This window comes from Hyperolius riggenbachi, chromosome 4 (assembly GCF_040937935.1).
Source record: "Hyperolius riggenbachi isolate aHypRig1 chromosome 4, aHypRig1.pri, whole genome shotgun sequence".
NCBI classification, from domain to species: domain Eukaryota; kingdom Metazoa; phylum Chordata; class Amphibia; order Anura; family Hyperoliidae; genus Hyperolius; species Hyperolius riggenbachi.
In genome coordinates, this window is record NC_090649.1 from 32,628,659 (window position 1) to 32,650,384 (window position 21,726).

Here is a 21,726-nt window from a genome sequence, read left to right on the forward strand (position 1 = left end):
GAATTCGTTGTGCTGTAAGTTCTTGGAATGCTTTGATCCCTCTCTACTAGCAGAAAATATAGAAACTGAAAGCAGAAGTCCTCTGTTATTCTCTCACACTGCCCCCTAGTGACAAGTGGCCATAAATACACATTACAGTGTAAGGCTCTATATGTTGGTTGCTATTGGCAACAGCACCACACACCTTTTGCTCCGGCACCAGCAACTCATCAGAGCTGCAACTCACAGTGACAGCATACAGGAGATAGAGTGGAGACAGCCTTCTTCACCTGTCAAAGAGGTTTATTAAGCATCTTGTGTTACAGGTTGATTTCTTCAGAGTATAAATAGTCTTTCCTATGTACATCACCTATATTTACAGCATACAGACAGGAAGCTAGTATTCTAACTAGGAAGCATAGAGGGAGCCGGATAGCTGGAAAGTATAGTACCGTTTTCCCTCCGGTCTCCCTAATTTTATATGAACATCAAAGAGTTAAATTCTGACCTCACCCGAGCCATACCCCTAAGCCTACCATTGGCTGGCATGAGCATATGACCCACCTCATCATTAATATCTCATATTCCATTGCTTTATACCCTACATACAAAGAATGCTATGTTGACCCATTATGTGGCCTTCTAGAGGTACCCGTTCCTGGTAACTGGCTGTATGTGGCCTTACACAAGGGGAACATCTTCTTCTCCGAAAAACTCTGCTTAAAGAGGACCTGTATCTCAAGTCTTTTACTAGACTTCAGTACCTGAGGCTAGAATTCAAGTATACTTACATTCTAACATACAGCAGTACTAATTAGAAGCAAGGAAATGTAACAACTAAGAAATGAAAAAATGTGCTAAAATAAATTGGTCTGGAGCACTTGCAAGCCCCTTTAAAAAAATGGCTGCTAAGGGGTTAATAAGTTGTCTGCACATACTGCAAATGATCTATTGTACTGAAAGGTAGCTGTGTCACATTGTGTTGTCAGGGGACCAGAGAAGTCCAAGGACGGCCTTGTGAAAACAAGGCAGATACCAGAAGCCCCTTATGGTGCAGTATGTCAGGACGATGCCTTGAGGCAGGGAACATACTTGACTGTTTTCGTGCGCTCATTGTTAAGCAATGGGCTAGTTCACACGTAATGCATTTTTCGCGGCGCAGAAAAAAAACACTGACATCATGATTCTGCACATTTTGTCAGTTTTCTGTATCAATTACATTAACTGCTGTGAAAAAATGCATGCGTTTTCCTGCATAGAAACACACTTGGTGTGCAGAAAATGTACGCAGAAAAACACTCGCAGAAAACTGAAAGACAAGTGTGTCCCCAGCCTGAAATCGCAAACAGTAATCAATGGTACTCACAAAGGTAGTTTGCAAAACAAGCAACCACATTATAATAGTTGCTATCTGGATTTCACCCAGTAAACCTGTGCAGGGGGGGGTCAAGCTTACCTGTCTGACGTCTTCTTCGTCCGTCCCTCGGCGCCTCCCACGATGCGGTCCAAGCGCATCACGTGACTACAAACCCTTCCTCCTTTAACCCGAAAGAAGGAAGTGTTTGTACTCACATGACTGCTGCGTGGAACGCATAGTGGGAGGCGCCAAGGGATGGATGAAGAAGACGTCAGACAGGTAAGCTTCACCCCACCCCGCACAGGTTTACTGGGAGAAATCCGGATAGCAACTATCTGGATTCATCCAAATTTGGATTTGAGCATCCCTGATTTCAGGTGAGGAAGTCCTGTCCTCACTTGGGTTCTCTGATCGCACAATGGTGCAGGTCGCACTCCAGGGAGAAAAACAATTGTTCAAGTTCGGGGAACAAAATAAATAATAATAAAAGATGACCGGCTTACGTAAAAGAAGAAGCAATGTCAATTTAAAAATAAAATTTAATAAGACACTTGAACGATAACACGTTTCACAGGGTGCAGTTTGCTTCTTCAGATCAAATAACAAACAGTGTATGGTAAAACATTGCCATCACCTAAACGCAACCAGTGAATAGTGCTGCTTCTTTGGTGAATAATAAAGTTTATTTTTCTGTATTGTTCACCAAAGAAGCAGTACTTTTTACTGGTTCAGCCTAGGTGACGCTGGCTTCTGAAGAAGTGGACTGCGTTCCACGAAACGAGTTATTGCTCAAGTGTCTGATTATTGCATTTTATTTTAGAGGTCATCTTTTATTATTTACGCTATTTAGATCCATTGTCACCTGGGGCACCTCCTCCCTCCCAGTTACACATTGTGCTGCGGCGGGAGTCAGTTTACAAATTCTCTATGTCCTGTTGTATTGAAGGACCACTATTGCAAAAAATTGTATAATTTAAAATGCATGTAAAAACATAAAAATAATAATCATGTTTCTCCCAGAGTAAAATGAGCCATAAATGACTTTTCTCTTATGTTGCTGTCACTTACAGTAGCTTGTAGAAATCTGATGGAACTGTCAGGTTTTGGTCTAGTCCATCTCTTCATGGGGGATTCTCAGCATGGCCGTTATTCTTTAGAAATGCACTCCCTGAACAGGATCTATATATAAAGATGTTGGACAGCCTCCCTGCTCGCTGCACGGAGCAACTGCTATTCATTAAGTGCATTTGAAAATAAAGAAGAACCCTGAGAATCTCTCATGAGGAGATGGACTAGTCCAAAACCTGTCATTTCTGTCAGATTTCTACTACCTACTGAAAGTGACAGCAAGATAGGAGAAAAGTAATTTATGGCTCATTTTACCCTGGAAGAAACATACTTCTTAATTGTGTTTACATGTATTTTAATGTTACAATTTTAGTGGTCCTTTAAGCTTAAAACCCCCTTACGATAGGCAAGCTTCCCACTACAGGCTACCAGCATTTCCTTTGTATTTATGCACCTATCTGTAGTCTCACGCTGTTTCTCTGTACACCACCAGGGGCCTACTGAATCGGACGAACCTCCCCCAGGAAGCGGTTGATTACATTGTGTACGGTACAGTCATCCAGGAAGTGAAGACCAGCAATGTCGCCCGTGAGGTGAGCAGACTCTGCACTTATGTCATAAAAGGAGTACAGCTCATTGGTGTACATTCTAAAAATCTAATCTAAAAGTTTTGAAGACTTCCCTTCAAACCTGGCAAAGCTGTCACACGGTACTTTCAATCACATACTAGGTGCTGCAGCCGTTGGGGAAAGAAAATGACAGACCGAATGCTGCATGCAGGTTCCAATTGAAAAATCCGGTAGCGTTATGCGAGCAGCTGCTCTGCTTCCTGGTGCTGGGTCACATGACTGGTGCGCTCTACAGTTCAGGGACTTTCTCCGGCAATCTCCAGCGTGATACGCATAAGCATACGTCACCAGCGGAGCATGCGTGTCATCAATCAGGTGATCCCCGAACCAGGAAGCTGCTCTGTTCCCCGCGTGGCACGCAAGCGGCTGCTCGCAAGATGCTAATGGTGTGTGGCTACCGGATTGTTCAATTAGAACCTTCCCTTGATGCTGCAGAATTTGGTATGTCATTTAATGTATTATTATGAATTGTACTAGCAGACCCAAGCCCGTTTAGGTCTGTATTTCTTCGCCGCCGCCTGTTACTGCTCATGCGCGCGCACCTGCCGCCACACACCTGGCTCCCTAGCCCCGTCCTCCTGTCTCTGTGAGGCTGGGTTCGTGCTACGCACATGCACGGAAGCAGCTACACAGAGACAGCGTGACGCAGGGACACAGGGGTTTTATTATGGAAGATTTAAAACGTACCAACATATTACGCAGCGCTGGACATTAAATAAGGATACATACATTGCAACAAGGGGTGACAGACAGAGAGGTAGCAAACAGTTATACAACATAGCACAAGGTTATACATGCAATCAGGGTATAAAATGCGGTTTACAGAGACCCAGCAAATCAAGTCCGAGTTAGTCCATGAGAAGGGTTTCATTGCTGGTGTAGTAAAATTAAGAAGGATACACTAAGGGAGGGGGGAGGCCCTGCCAAAGGCTTACATTCTAAAGGGTGAATGTAATTCTGGATTCAAGCAGTGACACCCAGCGGCCTGACACATTCAGTGTATAAGACGACCGCCGACTTTTCACACTTTTTACATTTAAGGGGTTAAAAAGTCGTCTTATACGCTGGAATATACGGTAAAAGTTTTAGTGAATGCCGCTCAGAGCTAATTGGTGTTAGTTTAAACCATTTGTGTAATTCCCACTCAATGTGTGATGTGGCAGATTATTTTATTCCAGACCAAAGAACTCCAGATGTTAAAATAAATTGGGGAATCCTTGAAGGTTATCGTCCTTCACGTGCCAAAATAAATCTCACAACTTAGAGATGAAAGACAAAAGGTTTATACTTACCTGGGGCTTCCTCCTGTAGACAGTGAGCTCCCTCCGTGGTGAACCGGTCTAACCCCCAAACCCCTCATCTGCTCTGAATTGACCGCTGGAGGTGATGACTATAGGATAAATAAATCTAGACTTGGACTTTAAAGGGAACCTAAACTGAGAGGGACATGGAAGTTTCCTTTTAAACAATACCAGTTGCCTGGCAGCCCTGCTGATCTCTTTGGCTGTAGTAGTGGCGAAATCACAGACCTGAAATAAGTATGCAGCTAATCCAGTCTGACTTCAGTCAGAGCACCTGATCTGCATGCTTATTGAGGGGCTGTGGCTAAAAGTATTAGAGACACCAGGATCAGCAGGAGAGTCAAGCAACTGGTAATATTTTAAAAGGAAAAATCCATATCTCAGTTTAGGTTCCCTTTAATGGTTCCCTTTAACCATTTCATGACAATCGCACGTATTAGAACGTCATGCTTTAGCCTGTCAACAGCAACATGACGTTTTAATACGTCGCGCGTTCCTGCGCCGCTGGCGTTTGTCGGTATCCCGTGTTAAGTGATTGGGTAAGCTCGGTCCTCTATCTAATCACAATGCCTGGAGTGAATGGACGTGACCATGAACAGCGGCCACGTCCATTCACAAAAACAGGAATCTGTCACAGTTTAACAAAATGTAAGAAAAAAAAAAAAAGTGATCACTTATAATGGGAGGGTGTTCACTAGCGCCATCTTGTGGTCAAAAAGTATATTACACATACATACTACGTACATACACAATTTTATTAAATATTAATAAATTTCACTTCCAACTCCCCCCCCCCCCTCCCCCCCCCCCCCCCCCAAAAAAAAGAGTTGCCTTAGGGACTTAGCTTTTTAAAATCCATATTTTATGAGGGAAAATGACTTTTACTTACATAGGGGCTTGTAATTATGGCCAGAACGAGAAAAAAAAAGAAAAATAACACCTATACTGTATTTCAAAATAATATATTGTTGCCATACATTGTGATAGGGACATCATTTAAACGGTTTAATAATTGGGACAACTGGGCAAATAAAATGTGTTGGTTTTATCCACAGGAGAATGTTTAATTTGAAAACTATAATGGCTGAAAACTGAGAAATAATGAGTTGTTTTTTTTTTCCATTATTTTTGTATTTTTCCCATTAAAACGCATTTAGAATAAAAAAAATTCTTAGCAAAATGTACTACCCACAGAAAGCCTAATTGGTGGCGAAAAAAACGAGGTATAGATAATTTTCTTGTGATGAGTTGTAATAAAGTTATTCGGGAATAAAAGGGAGGAGCACTGACCGGTGAGAATTGCTCTGGTCCGTTGGGGGTGAACTGGTTAAAGTGCAACTGAAGTGGGAGGGATATGGAGGCTTCTATATTTATTTCCTTTTAACCACTTTGAATCCCTTGCTAGGCTTATCTACTCCCCACAAAACTTCACTTGAAGCTCAGGGGAGTAGATAGGCGTACTTGTGGTAAACAGTGTGCTGTATGCCCAATAAGCTATCTGATTATGTATATAGGGTATCATTTTAACCGTGACAAGTGAGAGAATAGATTTTGTGTTGTTTGACAACTGAGGGCTAAGTCATGTGATTGTTTTTACCAGAAAACTGAATGAAAAGCAATAAAACTGTTGTTTTCATGTACTCTAGTCTGTACCCCTAAATAAATACTTGTAAAAAAAAAAACAAAAGTGACAGCATTGAAAAGAGAATACATAGTTATCCTAGGGACTTAGCTTTTAAAATATGTATGCCATGAGAGTGTATTACTGTTAATCATGAAGATAAGGGCTTTTAATTACTGATAGAGTACAATGAGAAAACAAAAAACACAAACCAGAAACTAATATATTATCGCCATACATTGTACTAGGAACATTATTTAAATGTTGAGATAACCAGGACAAATTAGCAAATACAATGTGTGGGTTTTACCTATGGTAACATTGTTTATTTGAAAACTATAGTGGATGTGGATGGAAATGGAGAAATAGTGTATTTTTACTTTTTTTTTCTCATTTTTCCCTTTAATATGCACAGATAACATAATTACTAAAAGCAAATATAACCCCCACAAAGCATAATTTGTGGCAAAAAAAACAAGATATAGATCATTTACATCTGATGAGTAGCAATAAAGTTATTGGTGAATGAATGGGAGGAGCGCTGAAATGTGAAAATTGCTCTGGTTTTTAAGCAAAAAACCCTGTGGTGCTGAAGTAGTTAAAGGGATACTGTAGGGGGGGGGGCGGGGGAAAATGAGCTGAACTTACCCGGGGCTTCTAATGGTCCTCCGCAGACATCCTGTGTTGGCGCAGCCACTCCCCAATGCTCCGGCCCCGCCTCCGGTTCACTTCTGGAATTTCTGACTTTAAAGTCAGAAAACCACTGCGCCTGCGTTGCCGTGTCCTCGCTCCCGCTGATGTCACCAGGAGTGTACTGCTCAGACACAGACCATACTGGGTCTGCGCTGTGCGCTCTTGATGACATCAGCGGGATCGAGGACACGGCAACGCAGGCGCAGTGGTTTTCTGACTTTAAAGTCAGAAATTCCAGAAGTGAACAGGAGGCGGGGCCGGAGCATCGGTGAGCAGCTGCGCGGGCACAGGATGTCTGCGGGGGACCATTAGAAGCCCCGGGTAAGTTCAGCTCATTTTCCCCCGACCCCCCCTACAGTATCCCTTTAAGCAATACCAGTTTCCTGGCTGTCCTGCTGATCCTCTGCCTCTTATACCTTTAGCCATAGCCCCTGAACAAGCATGCAGCAGATCAGATGTTTCTGTCATTGTCAAATCTGACAAGATTAGCTGCATGCTTGTTTCTGGTGTGATTCAGACACTACTGCAGCCATGTAGATCAGAAGGGCTGCCAGGCAACTGGTATTGTTTAAGAGAAAATAAACATGTCAGCCTCCATATATCTCTCACTTCCATTGCCCTTTAATCTGGGGTTGCTTTACTGACCACATGTTTTGTTCCTTCAGGCTGCCCTCGGCGCTGGTTTCTCAGATAGAACGCCGGCTCACACTGTCACCATGGCGTGCATCTCCTCCAACCAGGCCATGACCACAGGTTTGTTACGGGGTTTACAGACAGTCACTCTTTAAGGGACCACTTTTGCGAAACATTGTAAGATCTTGAAGAGAACCTGAGGTGGGTTTCTGCCATCAATATTAGGACAAAGAGGCACATTCTGCATACTATCACCAGCCTCTGTGTCCTTAATACTGTGCCCCCAGTCTCCCCCCCTGTGCTCTGCTGTCCCCCAATATAAAAACCGCCAGCCTATCGACACGCAGATTGTTGCTAGTCGGCTGTTTACATTTAGGCTGCCACTCGCCGCCTCTTCCCCGCCTCCTCTATAGGGTGGCACCCCGCCTGTGTTCCTTCCCTCCCCGCCTCCGTAAGCTTCCTCCAATCGGCTTACAGAGGCGGGGAGGGAAGGGACACAGGCGGGGAGCCGTGCTATACAGGAGGCGGGGAGTGGCGGTGAGTGGCAGCTTGAAGGTAAAAAGCAGACTAGTAACAATCTGCGTGTCGATAGGCTGGCGGTTTTTATATTGGGGGACAGCAGAGCACGGGGAGGGGGGGGGGTGAGAGACTGGGGCAACACTATTAGGACACAGAGGCTGATGATAGTATGCAGAATGTGCCTCTGTGTCCTAATATTGATGGCAGAAACCCACCTCGGGTTCCTTTTTTTAAAAATTCACACATACACCTACTTATAAGAAGTATAATTCTCCCAGGGTAAAATGTACTATAAATTACTTTTCTCCTATGTTGTTGCCACTTACAGTAGGCAGTAAAAATCTGACAGGTTTTGGACTAGTCAATCTTTTTATGGGGGATTCTCAGTATCTCCTGTATTCTTTACAGAAGCACCCCTTGGAAGGGAAATATATCTATCTATCTATCTATCTATATCTCAACCAGCTTCCCAACTTGCTTGCCACACTATTCTGACAGTGTGACTCAGCAACTGCAGTTCAGTAAGTGCTTTTGAAAACAGAGAAAACCGCTGAGAATCTTCCACGAGGAAATGGACATGTCCCAAACCTGTCAGATCTCACTGTTGGTGTGACAACTTTAGTTCTGCCAGGTGATCTGTATGTTCGTTACTGGAGAGTTCTATACTTAGAGAGAGATATTGCTTGATTGGCAGTTGAAAAAAGCCGTTATTTCTCACAATGCAACAAAGCTCACAAACTGCAAACTGTCAGAACCATGGTCATGACCTCACACTTGTTGGGAGGGGGGTTCACCACAAAATCAGCCATATAGACCTCCCTGATGATCTGTTTGAGAAAAGGTAAAGATTTCCCATAGGGAAGGGGGTATCAGCTACTGACTGAGATGAAGTTGAATCCTGGGTTACAGTTACTCTTTAACCACCCTGGCGTTCTATTAAGATCGCCAGGGCGGCTGCGGGAGGGTTTTTTTTAAATTAAAAAAAAACTATTTCATGCAGCCAACTGAAAGTTGGCTGCATGAAAGCCCACTAGATGGCGCTCCGGAGGCGTTCTTCTGATCGCCTCCGGCGGCCAAAAGTAACACGGAAGGCCGCAATGAGCGGCCTTCCGTGTTTTGCTTACTTCGTCGCCATGGCGACGAGCGGAGTGACGTCATGGACGTCAGCCGACGTCCCTGACGTCTGCCGCCTCCAATCCAGCCCTTAGCGCTGGCCGGAACTATTTGTTCCGGCTGCGCAGGGCTCAGGTGGCTGGGGGGACCCTCTTTCGCCGCTGCTCGCGGCGATCAGGCAGCACACGCGGCTGGCAAAGTGCCGGCTGCGTGTGCTGCTTTTTATTTGGTCAAAATCGGCCCAGCAGGGCCTGAGCGGCACCCTCTGGCGGTAATGGACGAGCTGAGACTCGTCCATACCGCTAAGGTGGTTAAAGAACACCACAGTTGATGCGTGTTAAACTGTGTTCACTCTTTTAGGGGTGGCAGCAAAATGGCCTCAATATATCTTTCATTAAAAAAGAAGTGACATGGAATACTTCACCACTGCACTCAGCACGGTATTGACGGGGGGAGTCCGCTCTGCACTTTGTATCTTCCCAACACTCTGTCTCTCTCTCTCTCTCTCTCTCTCTCTCTCTCTCTCTCTCTCTCTCTCCTCTCCTCTCTCTCTGCTCTCTCTCCTCTCTCTCTCTCTCTCCTCTCTCTCTCTCTCTCTCTCCTCTCTCTCTCTCTCTCTCTCTCTCTCTCTCTCTCTCTCTCTCTCTCTCTCTCTCTCTCTCTCTCTCTCTCTCTCTCTCTCTCTCTCTCTCTCTCTCTCTCTCTCTCTCTCTCCCCCCCTCAGCACGGACATATTCCGTGGCTTGTCTAGAATTACCGGAATCCAAGACCGAGCCGTTTATTGCTGGCCGTTCTAATGTCATTTCTGTCTACCACTGGCCGTGATGATGTCATTTCCTGTCTACTACTGGCAGTAGTGATGTCATTTCCTTTATAAGAAGCTAGGAGGTAACCGCAGGGTGGGTTCAGCTTTTGTTATCCTGGGCAGGGCCTCTGACCTCACTTCGGCATCTTGTGATAACATGACTGACAGCCGTGGCTTCCTCATGATACCTGTGTCTTCTCCTCAGGGGTCGGCATGATTGCAGCAGGCCAGTGCGATGTGGTGGTGGCCGGAGGGTGGAGTTCATGTCCGATGTCCCCATTCGTCACAGCAGGAAGATGAGGAAGACCATGCTGAGCCTCAACAAAGCAAGACCTTGGCCAGAAGCTGGCTTTGGTGTCCGGTATCCGGCCTGCTTATCTTGCCCCAGAGGTAAGCATGTCATAAAACCTTAGAAGAGAAGGAAGGAGCCTCATCAGGTGGGAGGGGCTAGGAGTCCAGCATTGACACGCCCAATTCTCTACCCTGTTGGACATTTGCCTACTTTCAGGAAACCTAGCCTATATAGACATCTACTTACCTGCAAATCCAATACTGAAGGCCTCCTGTGAGCTTTATTACAAACTTCCATGAAAGGCCACCACACAGGCAGACAGACATCCATGGCCAATGACTGCAATAGGCCTGTTCATCAATAGTATTACACAGGGCTGTGGAGTCGGTACAAATATCTTCCGACTCCTCGGTTTATGAAACTCCGACTCCGGGTACCCAAAATGGCTCTGACTCCTTAGTCTAATACTTACACAGGGCTGTGGATTTTGTACAAAAATCATCCGACTCCTTAGTTTATGAAATCAACGACTTCGACTCCAACTCCGGGTGCCCAAAATTGCTCCGACTCCACAGCCCTGGTATTACACACAATATGCACTAAAGTTCTACTTTTTAAAGTGAAACCTTTAAGAGGACATCTGAAGTGAGAGGGATATAGTTCAGGTGTGTGATTCAGACACTACTGCTGATAAGCAGGGCTGCCAGGCAACTAGTATTGTCTAAAAGAAAAGAAAAATGGCAGCCTACTATTTGCTGTTGATAGTTCTAGCAGGAGTGGTAATAGTTGTAAAGAGAACAATTGGCCTGAAGATGTTGGAATACGTGGGGGTTAATGATAATTCTGAAATTGTCAGTTATGATGCTTATCTAGTGTACCATTTGTCCTAAGCTTGGGGAAAGTAGGTAGAGTGTTTCCTGTATTGGACTTTAGTTCTGATTTGATTTCTAATAATTCTTGTGTTCCCTCCTCTGTATTTTAGCTTCCAGCAGTAGCAGAGTTCTCACCAGTGAGACGATGGGACACTCTGCGGACAGACTGGCGGCTGCGTTCGCCGTGTCCCGTGTGGAGCAGGATGACTACGCTCTGCGTTCACACGCTCTGGCCAAGAAAGCCCAGGATGCCGGCTACCTGTCTGATATCATCCCATATAAAGTGCCAGGTGACTCCCTCTGCATTACCGCTTCCCTGCATCCACCAAGGGGGCGTGTCCTCACTCACTGCTATGTTACAGTATAAGTGCATCCACAGGGGGCGTGTCCTCACTCGCTGCTATATTACAGTATAACTGCATCCACAGTGGGTGTGTCCTCACTCGCTGCTATGTTACAGTATAACTGCATCCCAAGGGGGCGTGTCCTCACTCGCTGCTATATTACAGTATAACTGCATCCACAGTGGGTGTGTCCTCACTCGCTGCTATGTTACAGTATAACTGAATAATCAGCAGGACTGCCAGGCAATGTGCTTATGGTAATGTTTTAGAAGGAAATGGATAAGCGCTGCGGAATATGTTGGCGCTATATAAATAAAAAATAATAAGGCAGCCTCTATATCCCTCTCACTTTAGGTATCCTTTAAAGGGAACCTAAACTGAGAAGGTTGTGGATTTTTCCTTAAAATAATACCAGTTGCCTGACTCTCCTGCTGATCTTGTGTCTCTAATACTTTAGTTCACAGCCCCTCAACAAGCATGCAGATCAGGTGCTCTGACTGAAGTCAGACTGGATTAGCTGCATGCTTGTTTCAGGTGTGTGATTCACCCACTACTGCAGCCAAAGAGATCAGCAGGACTGACAGGAAAAAAAACGCGGCACGCAGTACCAATTAAAAATTGCAAATCAGAATCTCATGTAAAATCGCGTCAAAATCGGAATTGCATGTAGTGTGCAAGGGGCCTGAAGGGTAATAATAAAAAAAAATCTTAGTGTCTCAGTTTTCACCAGTGCTGTGGAGCAATTTAGGGTACCTGGAGTCTGGCTCGGCGGTTTCATAAACTGAGGAGTCGGATGATTTTCGTACCGACTTTACAGCCCTGGTCGTTACCTATAATTATTTTAATATAAAAACTACTACTATAGATAATACACTCAATGTGGTTGTTGATACTATTTGTTATAAAGTTTAAATTGCATTGCTACCATAATGTATGGTGATGATATTTAATTTTGAATTAACGGTGTAAGGTTTCTGCATTATGTAGTTTTTCTCCTCTCACTGCAATAATAATTAAAACACGTCTAAAGGTAAATGGGGGAATAAAAGGTTTATAAAAAAGGTAATAGCTTGTGGTGTTATGCTGGGGGTGTGGTTTAACCTCCTTGCCGGTTATCCCGAACTCAGTTCGGGGTAACCTGCACAGGAGAATTTCTCAGGCCCCGCTGGGCTGATTTGCATAATTTTTTTTTTTTTTTGTTACAAGCAGCTAGTACTTTGCTAGCTGCTTGTAACTTCCGATCGTCACCGCCGATCCGCCGCGCCGAGTCGCACCCCCTCCCCAGACCCCTGCGCTGCCTGGCCAATCAGTGCCAGGCAGCGTTGAGGGGCGGATCGGGATTCCCTATGACGTCCCGACGTCGGTGATGTCATCCCGCCCCGGTCGCCATGGCGACCGGGGAAGCCCTGCAGGAAATCCCGTTCTGAACAGGATTTCCTGCTTACTCTGATCGCCAAAGGCGATCGGAGTGGGTGGGGGGATGCCGCCGCTCAGCGGCTATCATGTAGCGAGCCCTAGGCTCGCTACATGATTTAAAAAAAAAAAAAAAAAAAACTCCTGCGCTGCCTCCTTGCCGGAGGAATTGAACCGGCAGGGAGGTTAAGGAGACACTGAAGCGGAAATTTTTTTTATGTGTAGTACGGCTGAGAAATAAAACATTAGGAGCAGAGACATAAGTCTAATATTTTTTCCAGTACAGGAAAAGTTAAGAAACTTCAGTTATCTATGCAAAAGAGCTCCACACACTGCAGAGAGCTCTGTCTTCTGAAGCTTATTATCTCAAGTGTTAGTCACTGTATTTTCTTTTTCTCTCCAGAGGACAGGTCAATAGTTCACAAGCCTGCTCTGTAACATTATTTAGAATGCTGAGTGTAGTTTGTAAACTGCAAATATTAGAGACTGATGCAATGTTCCTATACAACCTATATAACTGAAAGTAAAAATATGATATTTTCTTTGCTAATAATGTTCTAGTAATTATCTGTACTACACATACAATTCATTATATCATCATTTTTTTTCCGCTTCAGCGTCAGCCATACTATCTCTGGAAAAAAAAACCAAATATATAAGTAGATAAATACTTGCTCTACTTAAATAACAGATGTAGTGCGCTGTCCATGTTATGATTCCTGTTAATTTTATAAAGGAAAAGTAGAGAATCCTATTCTAGACAGTTTACATATTTACTGTGGCTATTTTGTGATGTAATATCCGCCCTTAAGGTGCCCATACACTCGTCAGATTGGCAGCAGATAGATAAGAAATGCATCTGATGATCTATCTGATGCGTTTTTAGAACATTTTTTACCAGGATAGAATTCCAATAGATTTCAGTTTGAAATCTATTGAAATTCGATCTGATGGCATTTTTCCATTAAGGCCAATGCAAACTGATAAGCAATCTCATCAGATCGACCTAAATTTTCCACCCTGCAAGTTCGATGGAAATCCATCGAAATCCATCGAAATCGGCCGTCGATCGGTCGATTGGCCAACCGATTAGCAATCGATTGATCGATCGGGATCGATCGGTCGGCCAGAAAATCGGCTGAGTGTATGGGCTGCTTTAGTCTCCTCTGCTTGATTTGCCCGCCCTTCACTATAGAAAATGCATTGTTTCAGCCTGAGAAATTTTGGCCAATCAGAGAGGAACAGAGGTGTGGGAGGGGAAAACAGGAGGAAAAGAGGCTTCAGCCAATCAGGCTGCATTAGTTAAGTCTGAAGGGAAGTAGAGAAGCAAAAAAAGACAAACCAGCATGTCCTGTAACTTCTCTTTTGTGTACCAAATTTTCTGTGTACCAAATAAGTCATGTAAACTGGGGAATGATAATTTATCAACAAGAAAAGTAATAGTGATTTTAACTTTTGGATTGCCTGGTTAGCATCCTTATTACTTGTTTACCTGATAAAAATAAAGAATTGATTTTTTTTTTATTTTATGCCCGACAGTTACTCTTTAAATTGATTGGCTGGAGTACAAGTTGCACACATTTTGCATGAAGTTTGCGTGTAGTGTGGTATTAGTGTCATGGACCTTCTCTATGCAGCCATGCACATAGGACATACGGGATGCTGATCAGCCTCTCCCTTGTTTCCTTCAAGGTAAAAACACAGTGGAGAAGGATAACGGCATCCGACCCTCGTCTATGGAACAGATGGCAAAGCTAAAGCCAGCCTTCATCAAACCACATGGCACCGTGACAGCCGCCAACTCCTCCTTCCTGGTGAGATCTCCTGTGACTGTCACTCCACACTACAGTTCTAATAACTTACTGTACAATATTGCCTTGTACTATTGTCAACAAAGGGAATCTGTAGTAAAAAGATACTCGCCTATGGGTCCTCGAGGTGTATTTGACCAGTTGGTCCAATAGGTGTAATGGGGGTGTCAGCACTTGAACGAGGGGACAGGGAAGCCTCTATAGGGCCCAGAGCCTTCGCCTCTCCATAAGTATCTGGCTATTTTTTTTATTTTTTTAAGAAGCGGCATCAAACTTCCTCTAAGTCCCGACGCTTGCAACCCGCCGCATCAGCGGTGTTGGACAATACCTTCCACACAAGTGCAATGCTGTCCATCCTGCCTGCTCTTGTGCAGCACACTTCCTGGTTCCTGAATGTCACATGACATACAGGAAGTTTGCCTTGCATTAGAGCCTGCAGGAGGTGAAGTGGATAGACTGGCATCACTGGACTCTTGCTGGAAGGTATGTCCAGCACTTCTGCAGCTTGGGGGACAGAGGGGGCACAGAGAGACACAGAGGGATACAGACAGAGGGCACAAAGAGAGACAAAGGGGACACAGAGAGAGAGAGAGAGAGAGAGACAAAGGGGACACAGAGAGACGGGACAGAGAGGCACAGAGGGGGAACAAAGCTTGATTTGAAGGAAATCGGGAATCAAATCGAAATCATGAATTTAGACAGAAATCGCTCAATTCATGTTTTTCTTAAAATCGTTCAGGCTTAGTAAAAAGTGCTTATTTACAAAAATCAGAAACTGAAATACTTGATTGTTTTTGTCTCTGTATTTTCTTTTCTTCTATCTCAACATTCTTCTCTGATGATATAACTGCTATATAAGCGCGTAGCAGACCATGTGACTTTCCCACTTTAGACTCAGTCCACCTATGTTGTTGCTGGGCGGATCTTACCCAAGCAGATCCGCTGGGACTGTGGCCGGTTGCACACCTACTATTAGCGAAGCAATGTGGTGCAAGCACCTCAGAAATCAGCCTGCATGTGACTTCCGCCATGGTGCGGTGACAGGGTCCGGTGTCCTCCCCGGAAAGGTTTTCCAGCCAGGTGGCATGTAAAAGTAGTCGGGTGGGGCGAGATGAGAGCATGCAGGGCCGGTGCGTCTGTGCGCAACTCTGCTTACAGCATCAGAAGGAGGCGAGTGGATGACAGCCGGGTGCAGCACCCGGCTAAAAGAGCCTGGGGAGAACACTAGGGTCATATATAGGGAGACAGCAGCAGAGTGGCGGCGTTTCAGCTCACCTCCCCCGGGATCCAGACACCGGCAGCCATTCTTCTACCGGTCCTCAGAGGCTATGGATCCCTCGGGTGAGATTGCCGTTTGTTGTCATGACTGCGGACGGCGATCTCACTTTAGGGGATACAGCGTCACCTGGAGGACGGGGAAATGTCCTGGTTTCAGCATCAGAAACACTTCCTATATCTATATATTGCAACATAGAGGTATGTAGCCCTGTCCCCTTAGTGATGCTTAGCCTAGGCTGTTTAGCTATGTGGAATCCACCTCCTGCAGCATTCTTAAAGACCGGGCATTATTTCCTCTGGCTTTGGAATTTTAGAATGTACATCGGGGTGAGGGAAACTCTAAATAATTACATTTTATGAATGAAAATTGTACAAAAAATCATTTTAATTACGTTATTTTCACTACAGTTACTCTATAGGGATGTGTAAACATAGCTGTGTGTTTCTTTTTCCAGGATTCAGTGTGACTGTAAGCAGAGGAGAAGGCTCTCCTCATTGTAATGCCTTGTACGAACTAGACTGTTCTAGGCCAAGGCAGTTCAGCTGAGAGTCAAGCATAGGTACAGGTGTCTGCCAAGGTCACTTAATGATCCATTGTCCTCCTCCTTATCTGCCCACTGCTCCCAGCACACGCACGCGATTTGCAATGGCGGTTCCCCCTCCGTGCTGTTATACGCTGCAGAGACTTGGGATTATTACACTGCTTTGAGACTAGAGCAAGCAGCACAACTGTATGGGCAATAAGTCTAATTCTGCTTTTGAAAATGAGACAAAAGTTCAGTTAAATGACTTTTAGGAATGGTAAGTGACGACTGACATTGAGAAGGTTATCAAAAGAGAGGAGCAGCACGAGAAGTTCTGGAAGTGTGAGAAGTTGTTGACTGTTGAGGAGATGGATCTGTACAGGAGTTTGAGGAGATAATACAGGGAGGTGTAAGAAATGCTATAATGTGTCATGTAACACGTGTTTCTATTGTCCCTGCACAGACGGACGGAGCCTCAGCCATCCTGATCATGTCAGAGGAGAAGGCCCTGGCAATGGGATACAAGCCTAAGGCCTACCTTCGGTAAGCAACCTTCCTGCCTGCAGAGAAAGGTGCTCTCCCCACACTGCAAAGCCTGACAAAAAAAAATGACATATCGCCCTTTCTTCCTGGCGAACTCAAAGTGCCAGAGCTGCAGCCACTAGGACGCGCTCTATAGCCAGTAGCAGTGTTAGGCAGACTTGCCTAAGGTCTCCTACTGAATTGGTGCTGGCTTCACTGCAGAAAACCTGTCTGGGTGAATGATTAGAGCCGCTGACATTTGTAGGAGCTATGGGGCTGTTACTGTCATTCCCTGTTTCACAACTTGCCGACCTTTACAGCGGACCCTAACCAACATTTTTTTAAATTCAAAATATTTAGTTGCACCACTCTGACACAAAGATAAATAAACGCTCCTATGAGCATTTCAGTGCATGCATTTCACCCTTCTCTTTTCATAACTAGAGTTATACAGGTGGCAGCCACTACTGAGCTTAGTAGGAGGCTTTAGATCGTGGGTGTGTTTGTCATCAGCGATCCTCCCTCACAGGGGCGTCGTCTATGTGAAATCTCACACAAGCTGACATCACCTCCCCTGTGACATCATCAGTAGCAGCCTGCGTTTTGTTTTTTATCTCCTCCACCAGTCTGCCAGATTCTGTCCTGGCAATATGAAAGGAAGGGAGGGGTTCCTCATGCAGCTGAAAAAAGGCTGCTATTTATTATTATAATTTAGAAAATAGATTTTATTTCTGAAATCTTGTATTTTTAATTTGGGTCCACTTTAATGAGTGTTTAACCCATTTGCAGCTTCAGTAGAGTTATCTTGAAATGCTTTGATCTCTCTTTAATAGCAGAAAGTCCTCTGTTGTTGTCTCACACTGCCCCCTAGTGACAAGTGGCCAGTAATTACAGCAGTAGTAATTAGAAGCAGGAAAATGCAACAAATAAGAAATTGTGCTAAAAAACATTTGGACTTGCAAACCTCTAAATAAATTGGCTGCTAACGGGTTACACGTGAGACGGATACGGAGGTTGACCTGTATTTCCTTCTGATCCTCTGCCTCTATTGCTTCTAGCCATAGGCCCTGAACAAGCATGCAGCAGATCAGGTGTCTCTGACATTATTATTGTCAGATCTGACGAGATTAGGCGCATGCTTGTTTCTGGTGTGATTCAGACATTACTGCAGCCAGATAGATCAGCAGGGCTGCCAGGCAACTGGAATTGTTTAAAGTGAGATAAATATAGCAGCCTCCATATCCCTCTCACTATAGGTGCCCTTTAAATCAGGATGCTTCGCTGTCTGCTTGTTGCTGGCCAGAAACTCCCCAGTAGGTTTGATAGAACCTGTCTTGTTCAGAAACCAGATACAATGACAGCAGTTTCTCCTGGCAGTCATAGACCTGAACAGTAAGTGTGCAGTACATTTGTGAGTGCTGTTTGTGCTGTGCCTCGCTCCTATACACAAGTACCATTATACTGTGTGAAGGGCTGTGGGGTCTCCTAATGTACCAAATGGCAGAAAGCTTCTCCTTAAAGGGGCAAGACAGCAAAAAACTGTAACATTTAAAATAAGTGCAAACATATACAAATAAGAAGTATGTTTTTCCCAGAGTAAAATGAGCCATAAATGACTTTTCTCCTATGTTGCTGTCACTTACAGTAGGCAGTAGAAATCTGACAGAAGTGACAGGTTTTGGACTAGTCCATCTCTTCATAGGGAATTATCAGCAAGGCTTTTATTCTTTATAAAGATGTTCCTGAAAAAGGATTTAAACAATGATGCTGGCCAGCTTCCCTGCTCGCTACACAGTTTTTTGGCAGTTGGACAGAGCAACTGCCATTCGCTAAGTACTTTTGAAAATAAATATATCCCTGAGAATCCCCTATAAAGAGATGGACTAGTCCAAAACCTGTCGCTTCTATCAGATATCTACTACCTACTGTAAGTGGCAGCAACATAGGAGAAAAGTAATTTATGGCTCATTTTACTCTGGAAAAATGTACTTCTCACTTGTATATGTTTGCACATATTTTAAATTTTACAGTTTTTCGTTGTAGTGCTCCTTTAACTTGTCCAGTGGTCTTACTCTTCACTACAGACACTTCATGGTAAAATGTATTTTCTGGAGCATCAAGAGGATGCTTTTATTAATTCATACACATTCTGGAAGTCTCCTTTAAAAACTGCTTCCTTAATATAGTGCTGACTAGTTCAACAGTGCTTTACATGCAGGGACTTTCATAGGTTCAGCAGGGAGAGGCCTCCTTCTGTATGTCATAAGTGGCTGTATCCTTCACAGCTCAGCCATGGTAACTGTCATAGTTCTGGGGCCTCCTCTGACTGTCCTGGCTGGCATAAACATTGCCTTATGCCTGATCTGTGGCAGCCAGGACTGCTGGTGAAAACAGGAAACGCAACAGGTGCTGCAGTCCTGTCTGTGGATAGGAGAGATGCACTGGCACGACAAGGACATGGCATCACTCTGCGGAATCACAGAACTCGCTGTACTGGACGTGTCATGTGCTGCTGCAGAAGCCTCTCTCAGCTGTGTTTCTTTTTTATATGGTTGTCATCTGATTTTACAAGCCAGCCAGGAGTACATTGCGCCCGGGCAGTGCAGTGATTATTCTGTTTTCACTACAGACTCCTGTGATTTATGCATCTTGTTTCTTACCTGCAGGGATTTCGTCTACGTGTCCCAGGATCCCAAAGACCAGCTCCTGCTTGGGTGAGTATTGCTGCATACTCCAGTAGCATATTGTTATATTATAGAGTGACAGCTGAACAACGCTGCAATAAAAAAACACTCACACCGTGAACTTCAAGGCTTGTCAGATACTCGCCCTTCTCGCCTCTGATAAACTGCTCTGGGAACTCCAGAATCTATTATGCCAGTCTGATATTCTGACACTTTCACCATGTGTGCATGACCTGTGACCCCATGTGACCACGCTCAAGACCAGGGATTGTGTACATGTTACACTAGGGGTTGTACACAAAGCGACATCCTCATCTGTCTTCTCAGAGTGGGAGGTAGGCAGGGAGCGGGGCTATACAAGACTGTGGCAGTGATATCACAAGCTCCACCTCCTGGAGGGCGATTGGCTGCAGTGGTAAGACTGTTTTTTGGGGTGGTCCTCTTTCAGACGGATGACTGAATTGCGCTTACCGAGCTGTTCAGCATCCCGTGTGCCAGTGCAATTCAGGGCCTGTACACACTGCTGCGCTTGCACTGCGTCTTTTAAGCGCAAAGCCTTCATGAAAATAGAAAAATTGCATCACACCAGTGTGTACAGGTCTTCACGATTTTCCAAATTTTTCAAAAGACCTTGCGATTAAAATAACGCATGCAATTTTAAAAGGGCAGTGCAAGCGCAGCAGTGTGTGCAGGCCCTAAAATGGAGCCGAAGGCAGTAGTTGTAGCACCAGGTGTTAACACTCAGTTACCCGGTGGCAGAGAACCTGTGACATGTGGCGTCTGAGCTGGACTGCAGCAGGACTCCCCTTACTCAGGCTGTATTCACACAGGCAGCAGAGAGAGGTGGGCTCACAGCCTTCCAGCTACTCCCGTGGATCTGTCAGGCGTTTGCAAGCTTTCAGCATGGGAAGCACCTGTCCCACGCATGAGTGTGTAGCAGCCGCCTGCTAGTCATGACGTGAGGCAGTTTTCTACCGAACAGTAACCACATCACACGTCAACCACTGTGACCTCTGTGCTTGAAAACATTGCCATTTAGTTACACTACCAAGCCACCAGATGGTGCTCATTGCCCAGCAGATCAGCAACTGAAGCACATGGCTAGCATGCAGGCCAGCCATCCATGTGAATTGCTGGTAAGTTAAAGCAAAACCCCGACTCCAGGATGCTTATATATGTTAGTTTATTATAGCAGCGTGGGAACTTCATGGAATTTTGCAGCTTTAACCACTTCTGTACCACGGGTTTTTTGCTGATCGGTGCTGCATGGGCTCTCCAGCCCGCAGCACCGATCAGCTAGCAGCCAGGGCGATCAGACTGCCACCCTTTTTTCCCCACTAGGGGGATGTCCTGCTGGGGGGGGTCTGATCGCCGCCGGCTGCTTGCGGGGGGGGCTCTCTTCAAAGCCCCCCTCCGCATCACTTCCTGGCCTCCTTCCCTCCCTCTCCCTTCCTCTGTGAGCGGCGCAGGACGGATTTCCGTCCTGCGCTTGATGGGATAGGCTTTAGCCTATCAGATGCCGGCGATCCCCGGCCTATCAGAGGCCGGGGATCGCCAATCTCCTCTACAGCGCCACAGCGCCGTATATATGTAAACACAGGGGAAGATCTTCCCCGTGTGTTTACATTTACCCTGCGAGCCGCCGATCGGCTCGCAGGGTGTTCACGGAGACACCCCCCGTGAGCTGACATGGAACGGCCGCTCGTGTTTCCATGGAATCCACTTCAGGATTCAGGGGCGTACTTAAAGGGACACTTAAGTCAAACCAAAAAAATGAGTTTTACTCACCTAGGGCTTCCAATAGCCCCCTGCAGCTGTCCGGTACCCTCGCCGCCTCCCTCCGATCCTCCTGGCCCCGCCGGCAGCCACTTCCTGTTTCGGTGACAGGAGCTGACAGGCTGGGGACGCGAGTGATTCTTCGCGTTCCCAGACACATTATCACCCTCTATGCTGCTATATGGTATGTTATATATGCTATAGCAGCATAGATGGCGCTATTGTGGCCAGGAACGCGAAGAATCACTCGCGTCCCCAGCCTGTCAGCTCCTGTCACCGAAACAGGAAGTGGCTGCCGGCGGGGCCAGGAGGATCGGAGGGAGACGGCGAGGGCACCGGACAGCTGCAGGGGGCTATTGGAAGCCCAAGGTGAGTAAAACTCATTTTTTTTTTTTGTTTGACTTAAGTGTCCCTTTAAGCGTACGCAGAATCCTGAACTGGTTAATATGAAAGGTGCTGATCCTGGGCGCAGAAAAGTAAAACTAGTTTGGA

At 45.4% G+C, this 21,726-nt stretch overlaps 1 protein-coding gene across 1 annotated transcript in view; it reads left to right on the forward strand.

Annotated features, from left to right (window-relative positions):
• HADHB (hydroxyacyl-CoA dehydrogenase trifunctional multienzyme complex subunit beta) overlaps positions 1-21,726 on the forward strand; it is a 57,725-nt gene that overhangs the window by 19,986 nt on the left and 16,013 nt on the right. Inside the window, 10 exon segments of the mRNA XM_068279925.1 lie at positions 2,898-2,997; positions 7,314-7,401; positions 9,924-9,971; positions 9,974-10,049; positions 10,051-10,108; positions 10,993-11,011; positions 11,014-11,172; positions 14,332-14,453; positions 16,716-16,795; positions 19,441-19,488. Of these exon segments, the coding sequence (XP_068136026.1) occupies positions 2,898-2,997; positions 7,314-7,401; positions 9,924-9,971; positions 9,974-10,049; positions 10,051-10,108; positions 10,993-11,011; positions 11,014-11,172; positions 14,332-14,453; positions 16,716-16,795; positions 19,441-19,488 (798 nt within the window).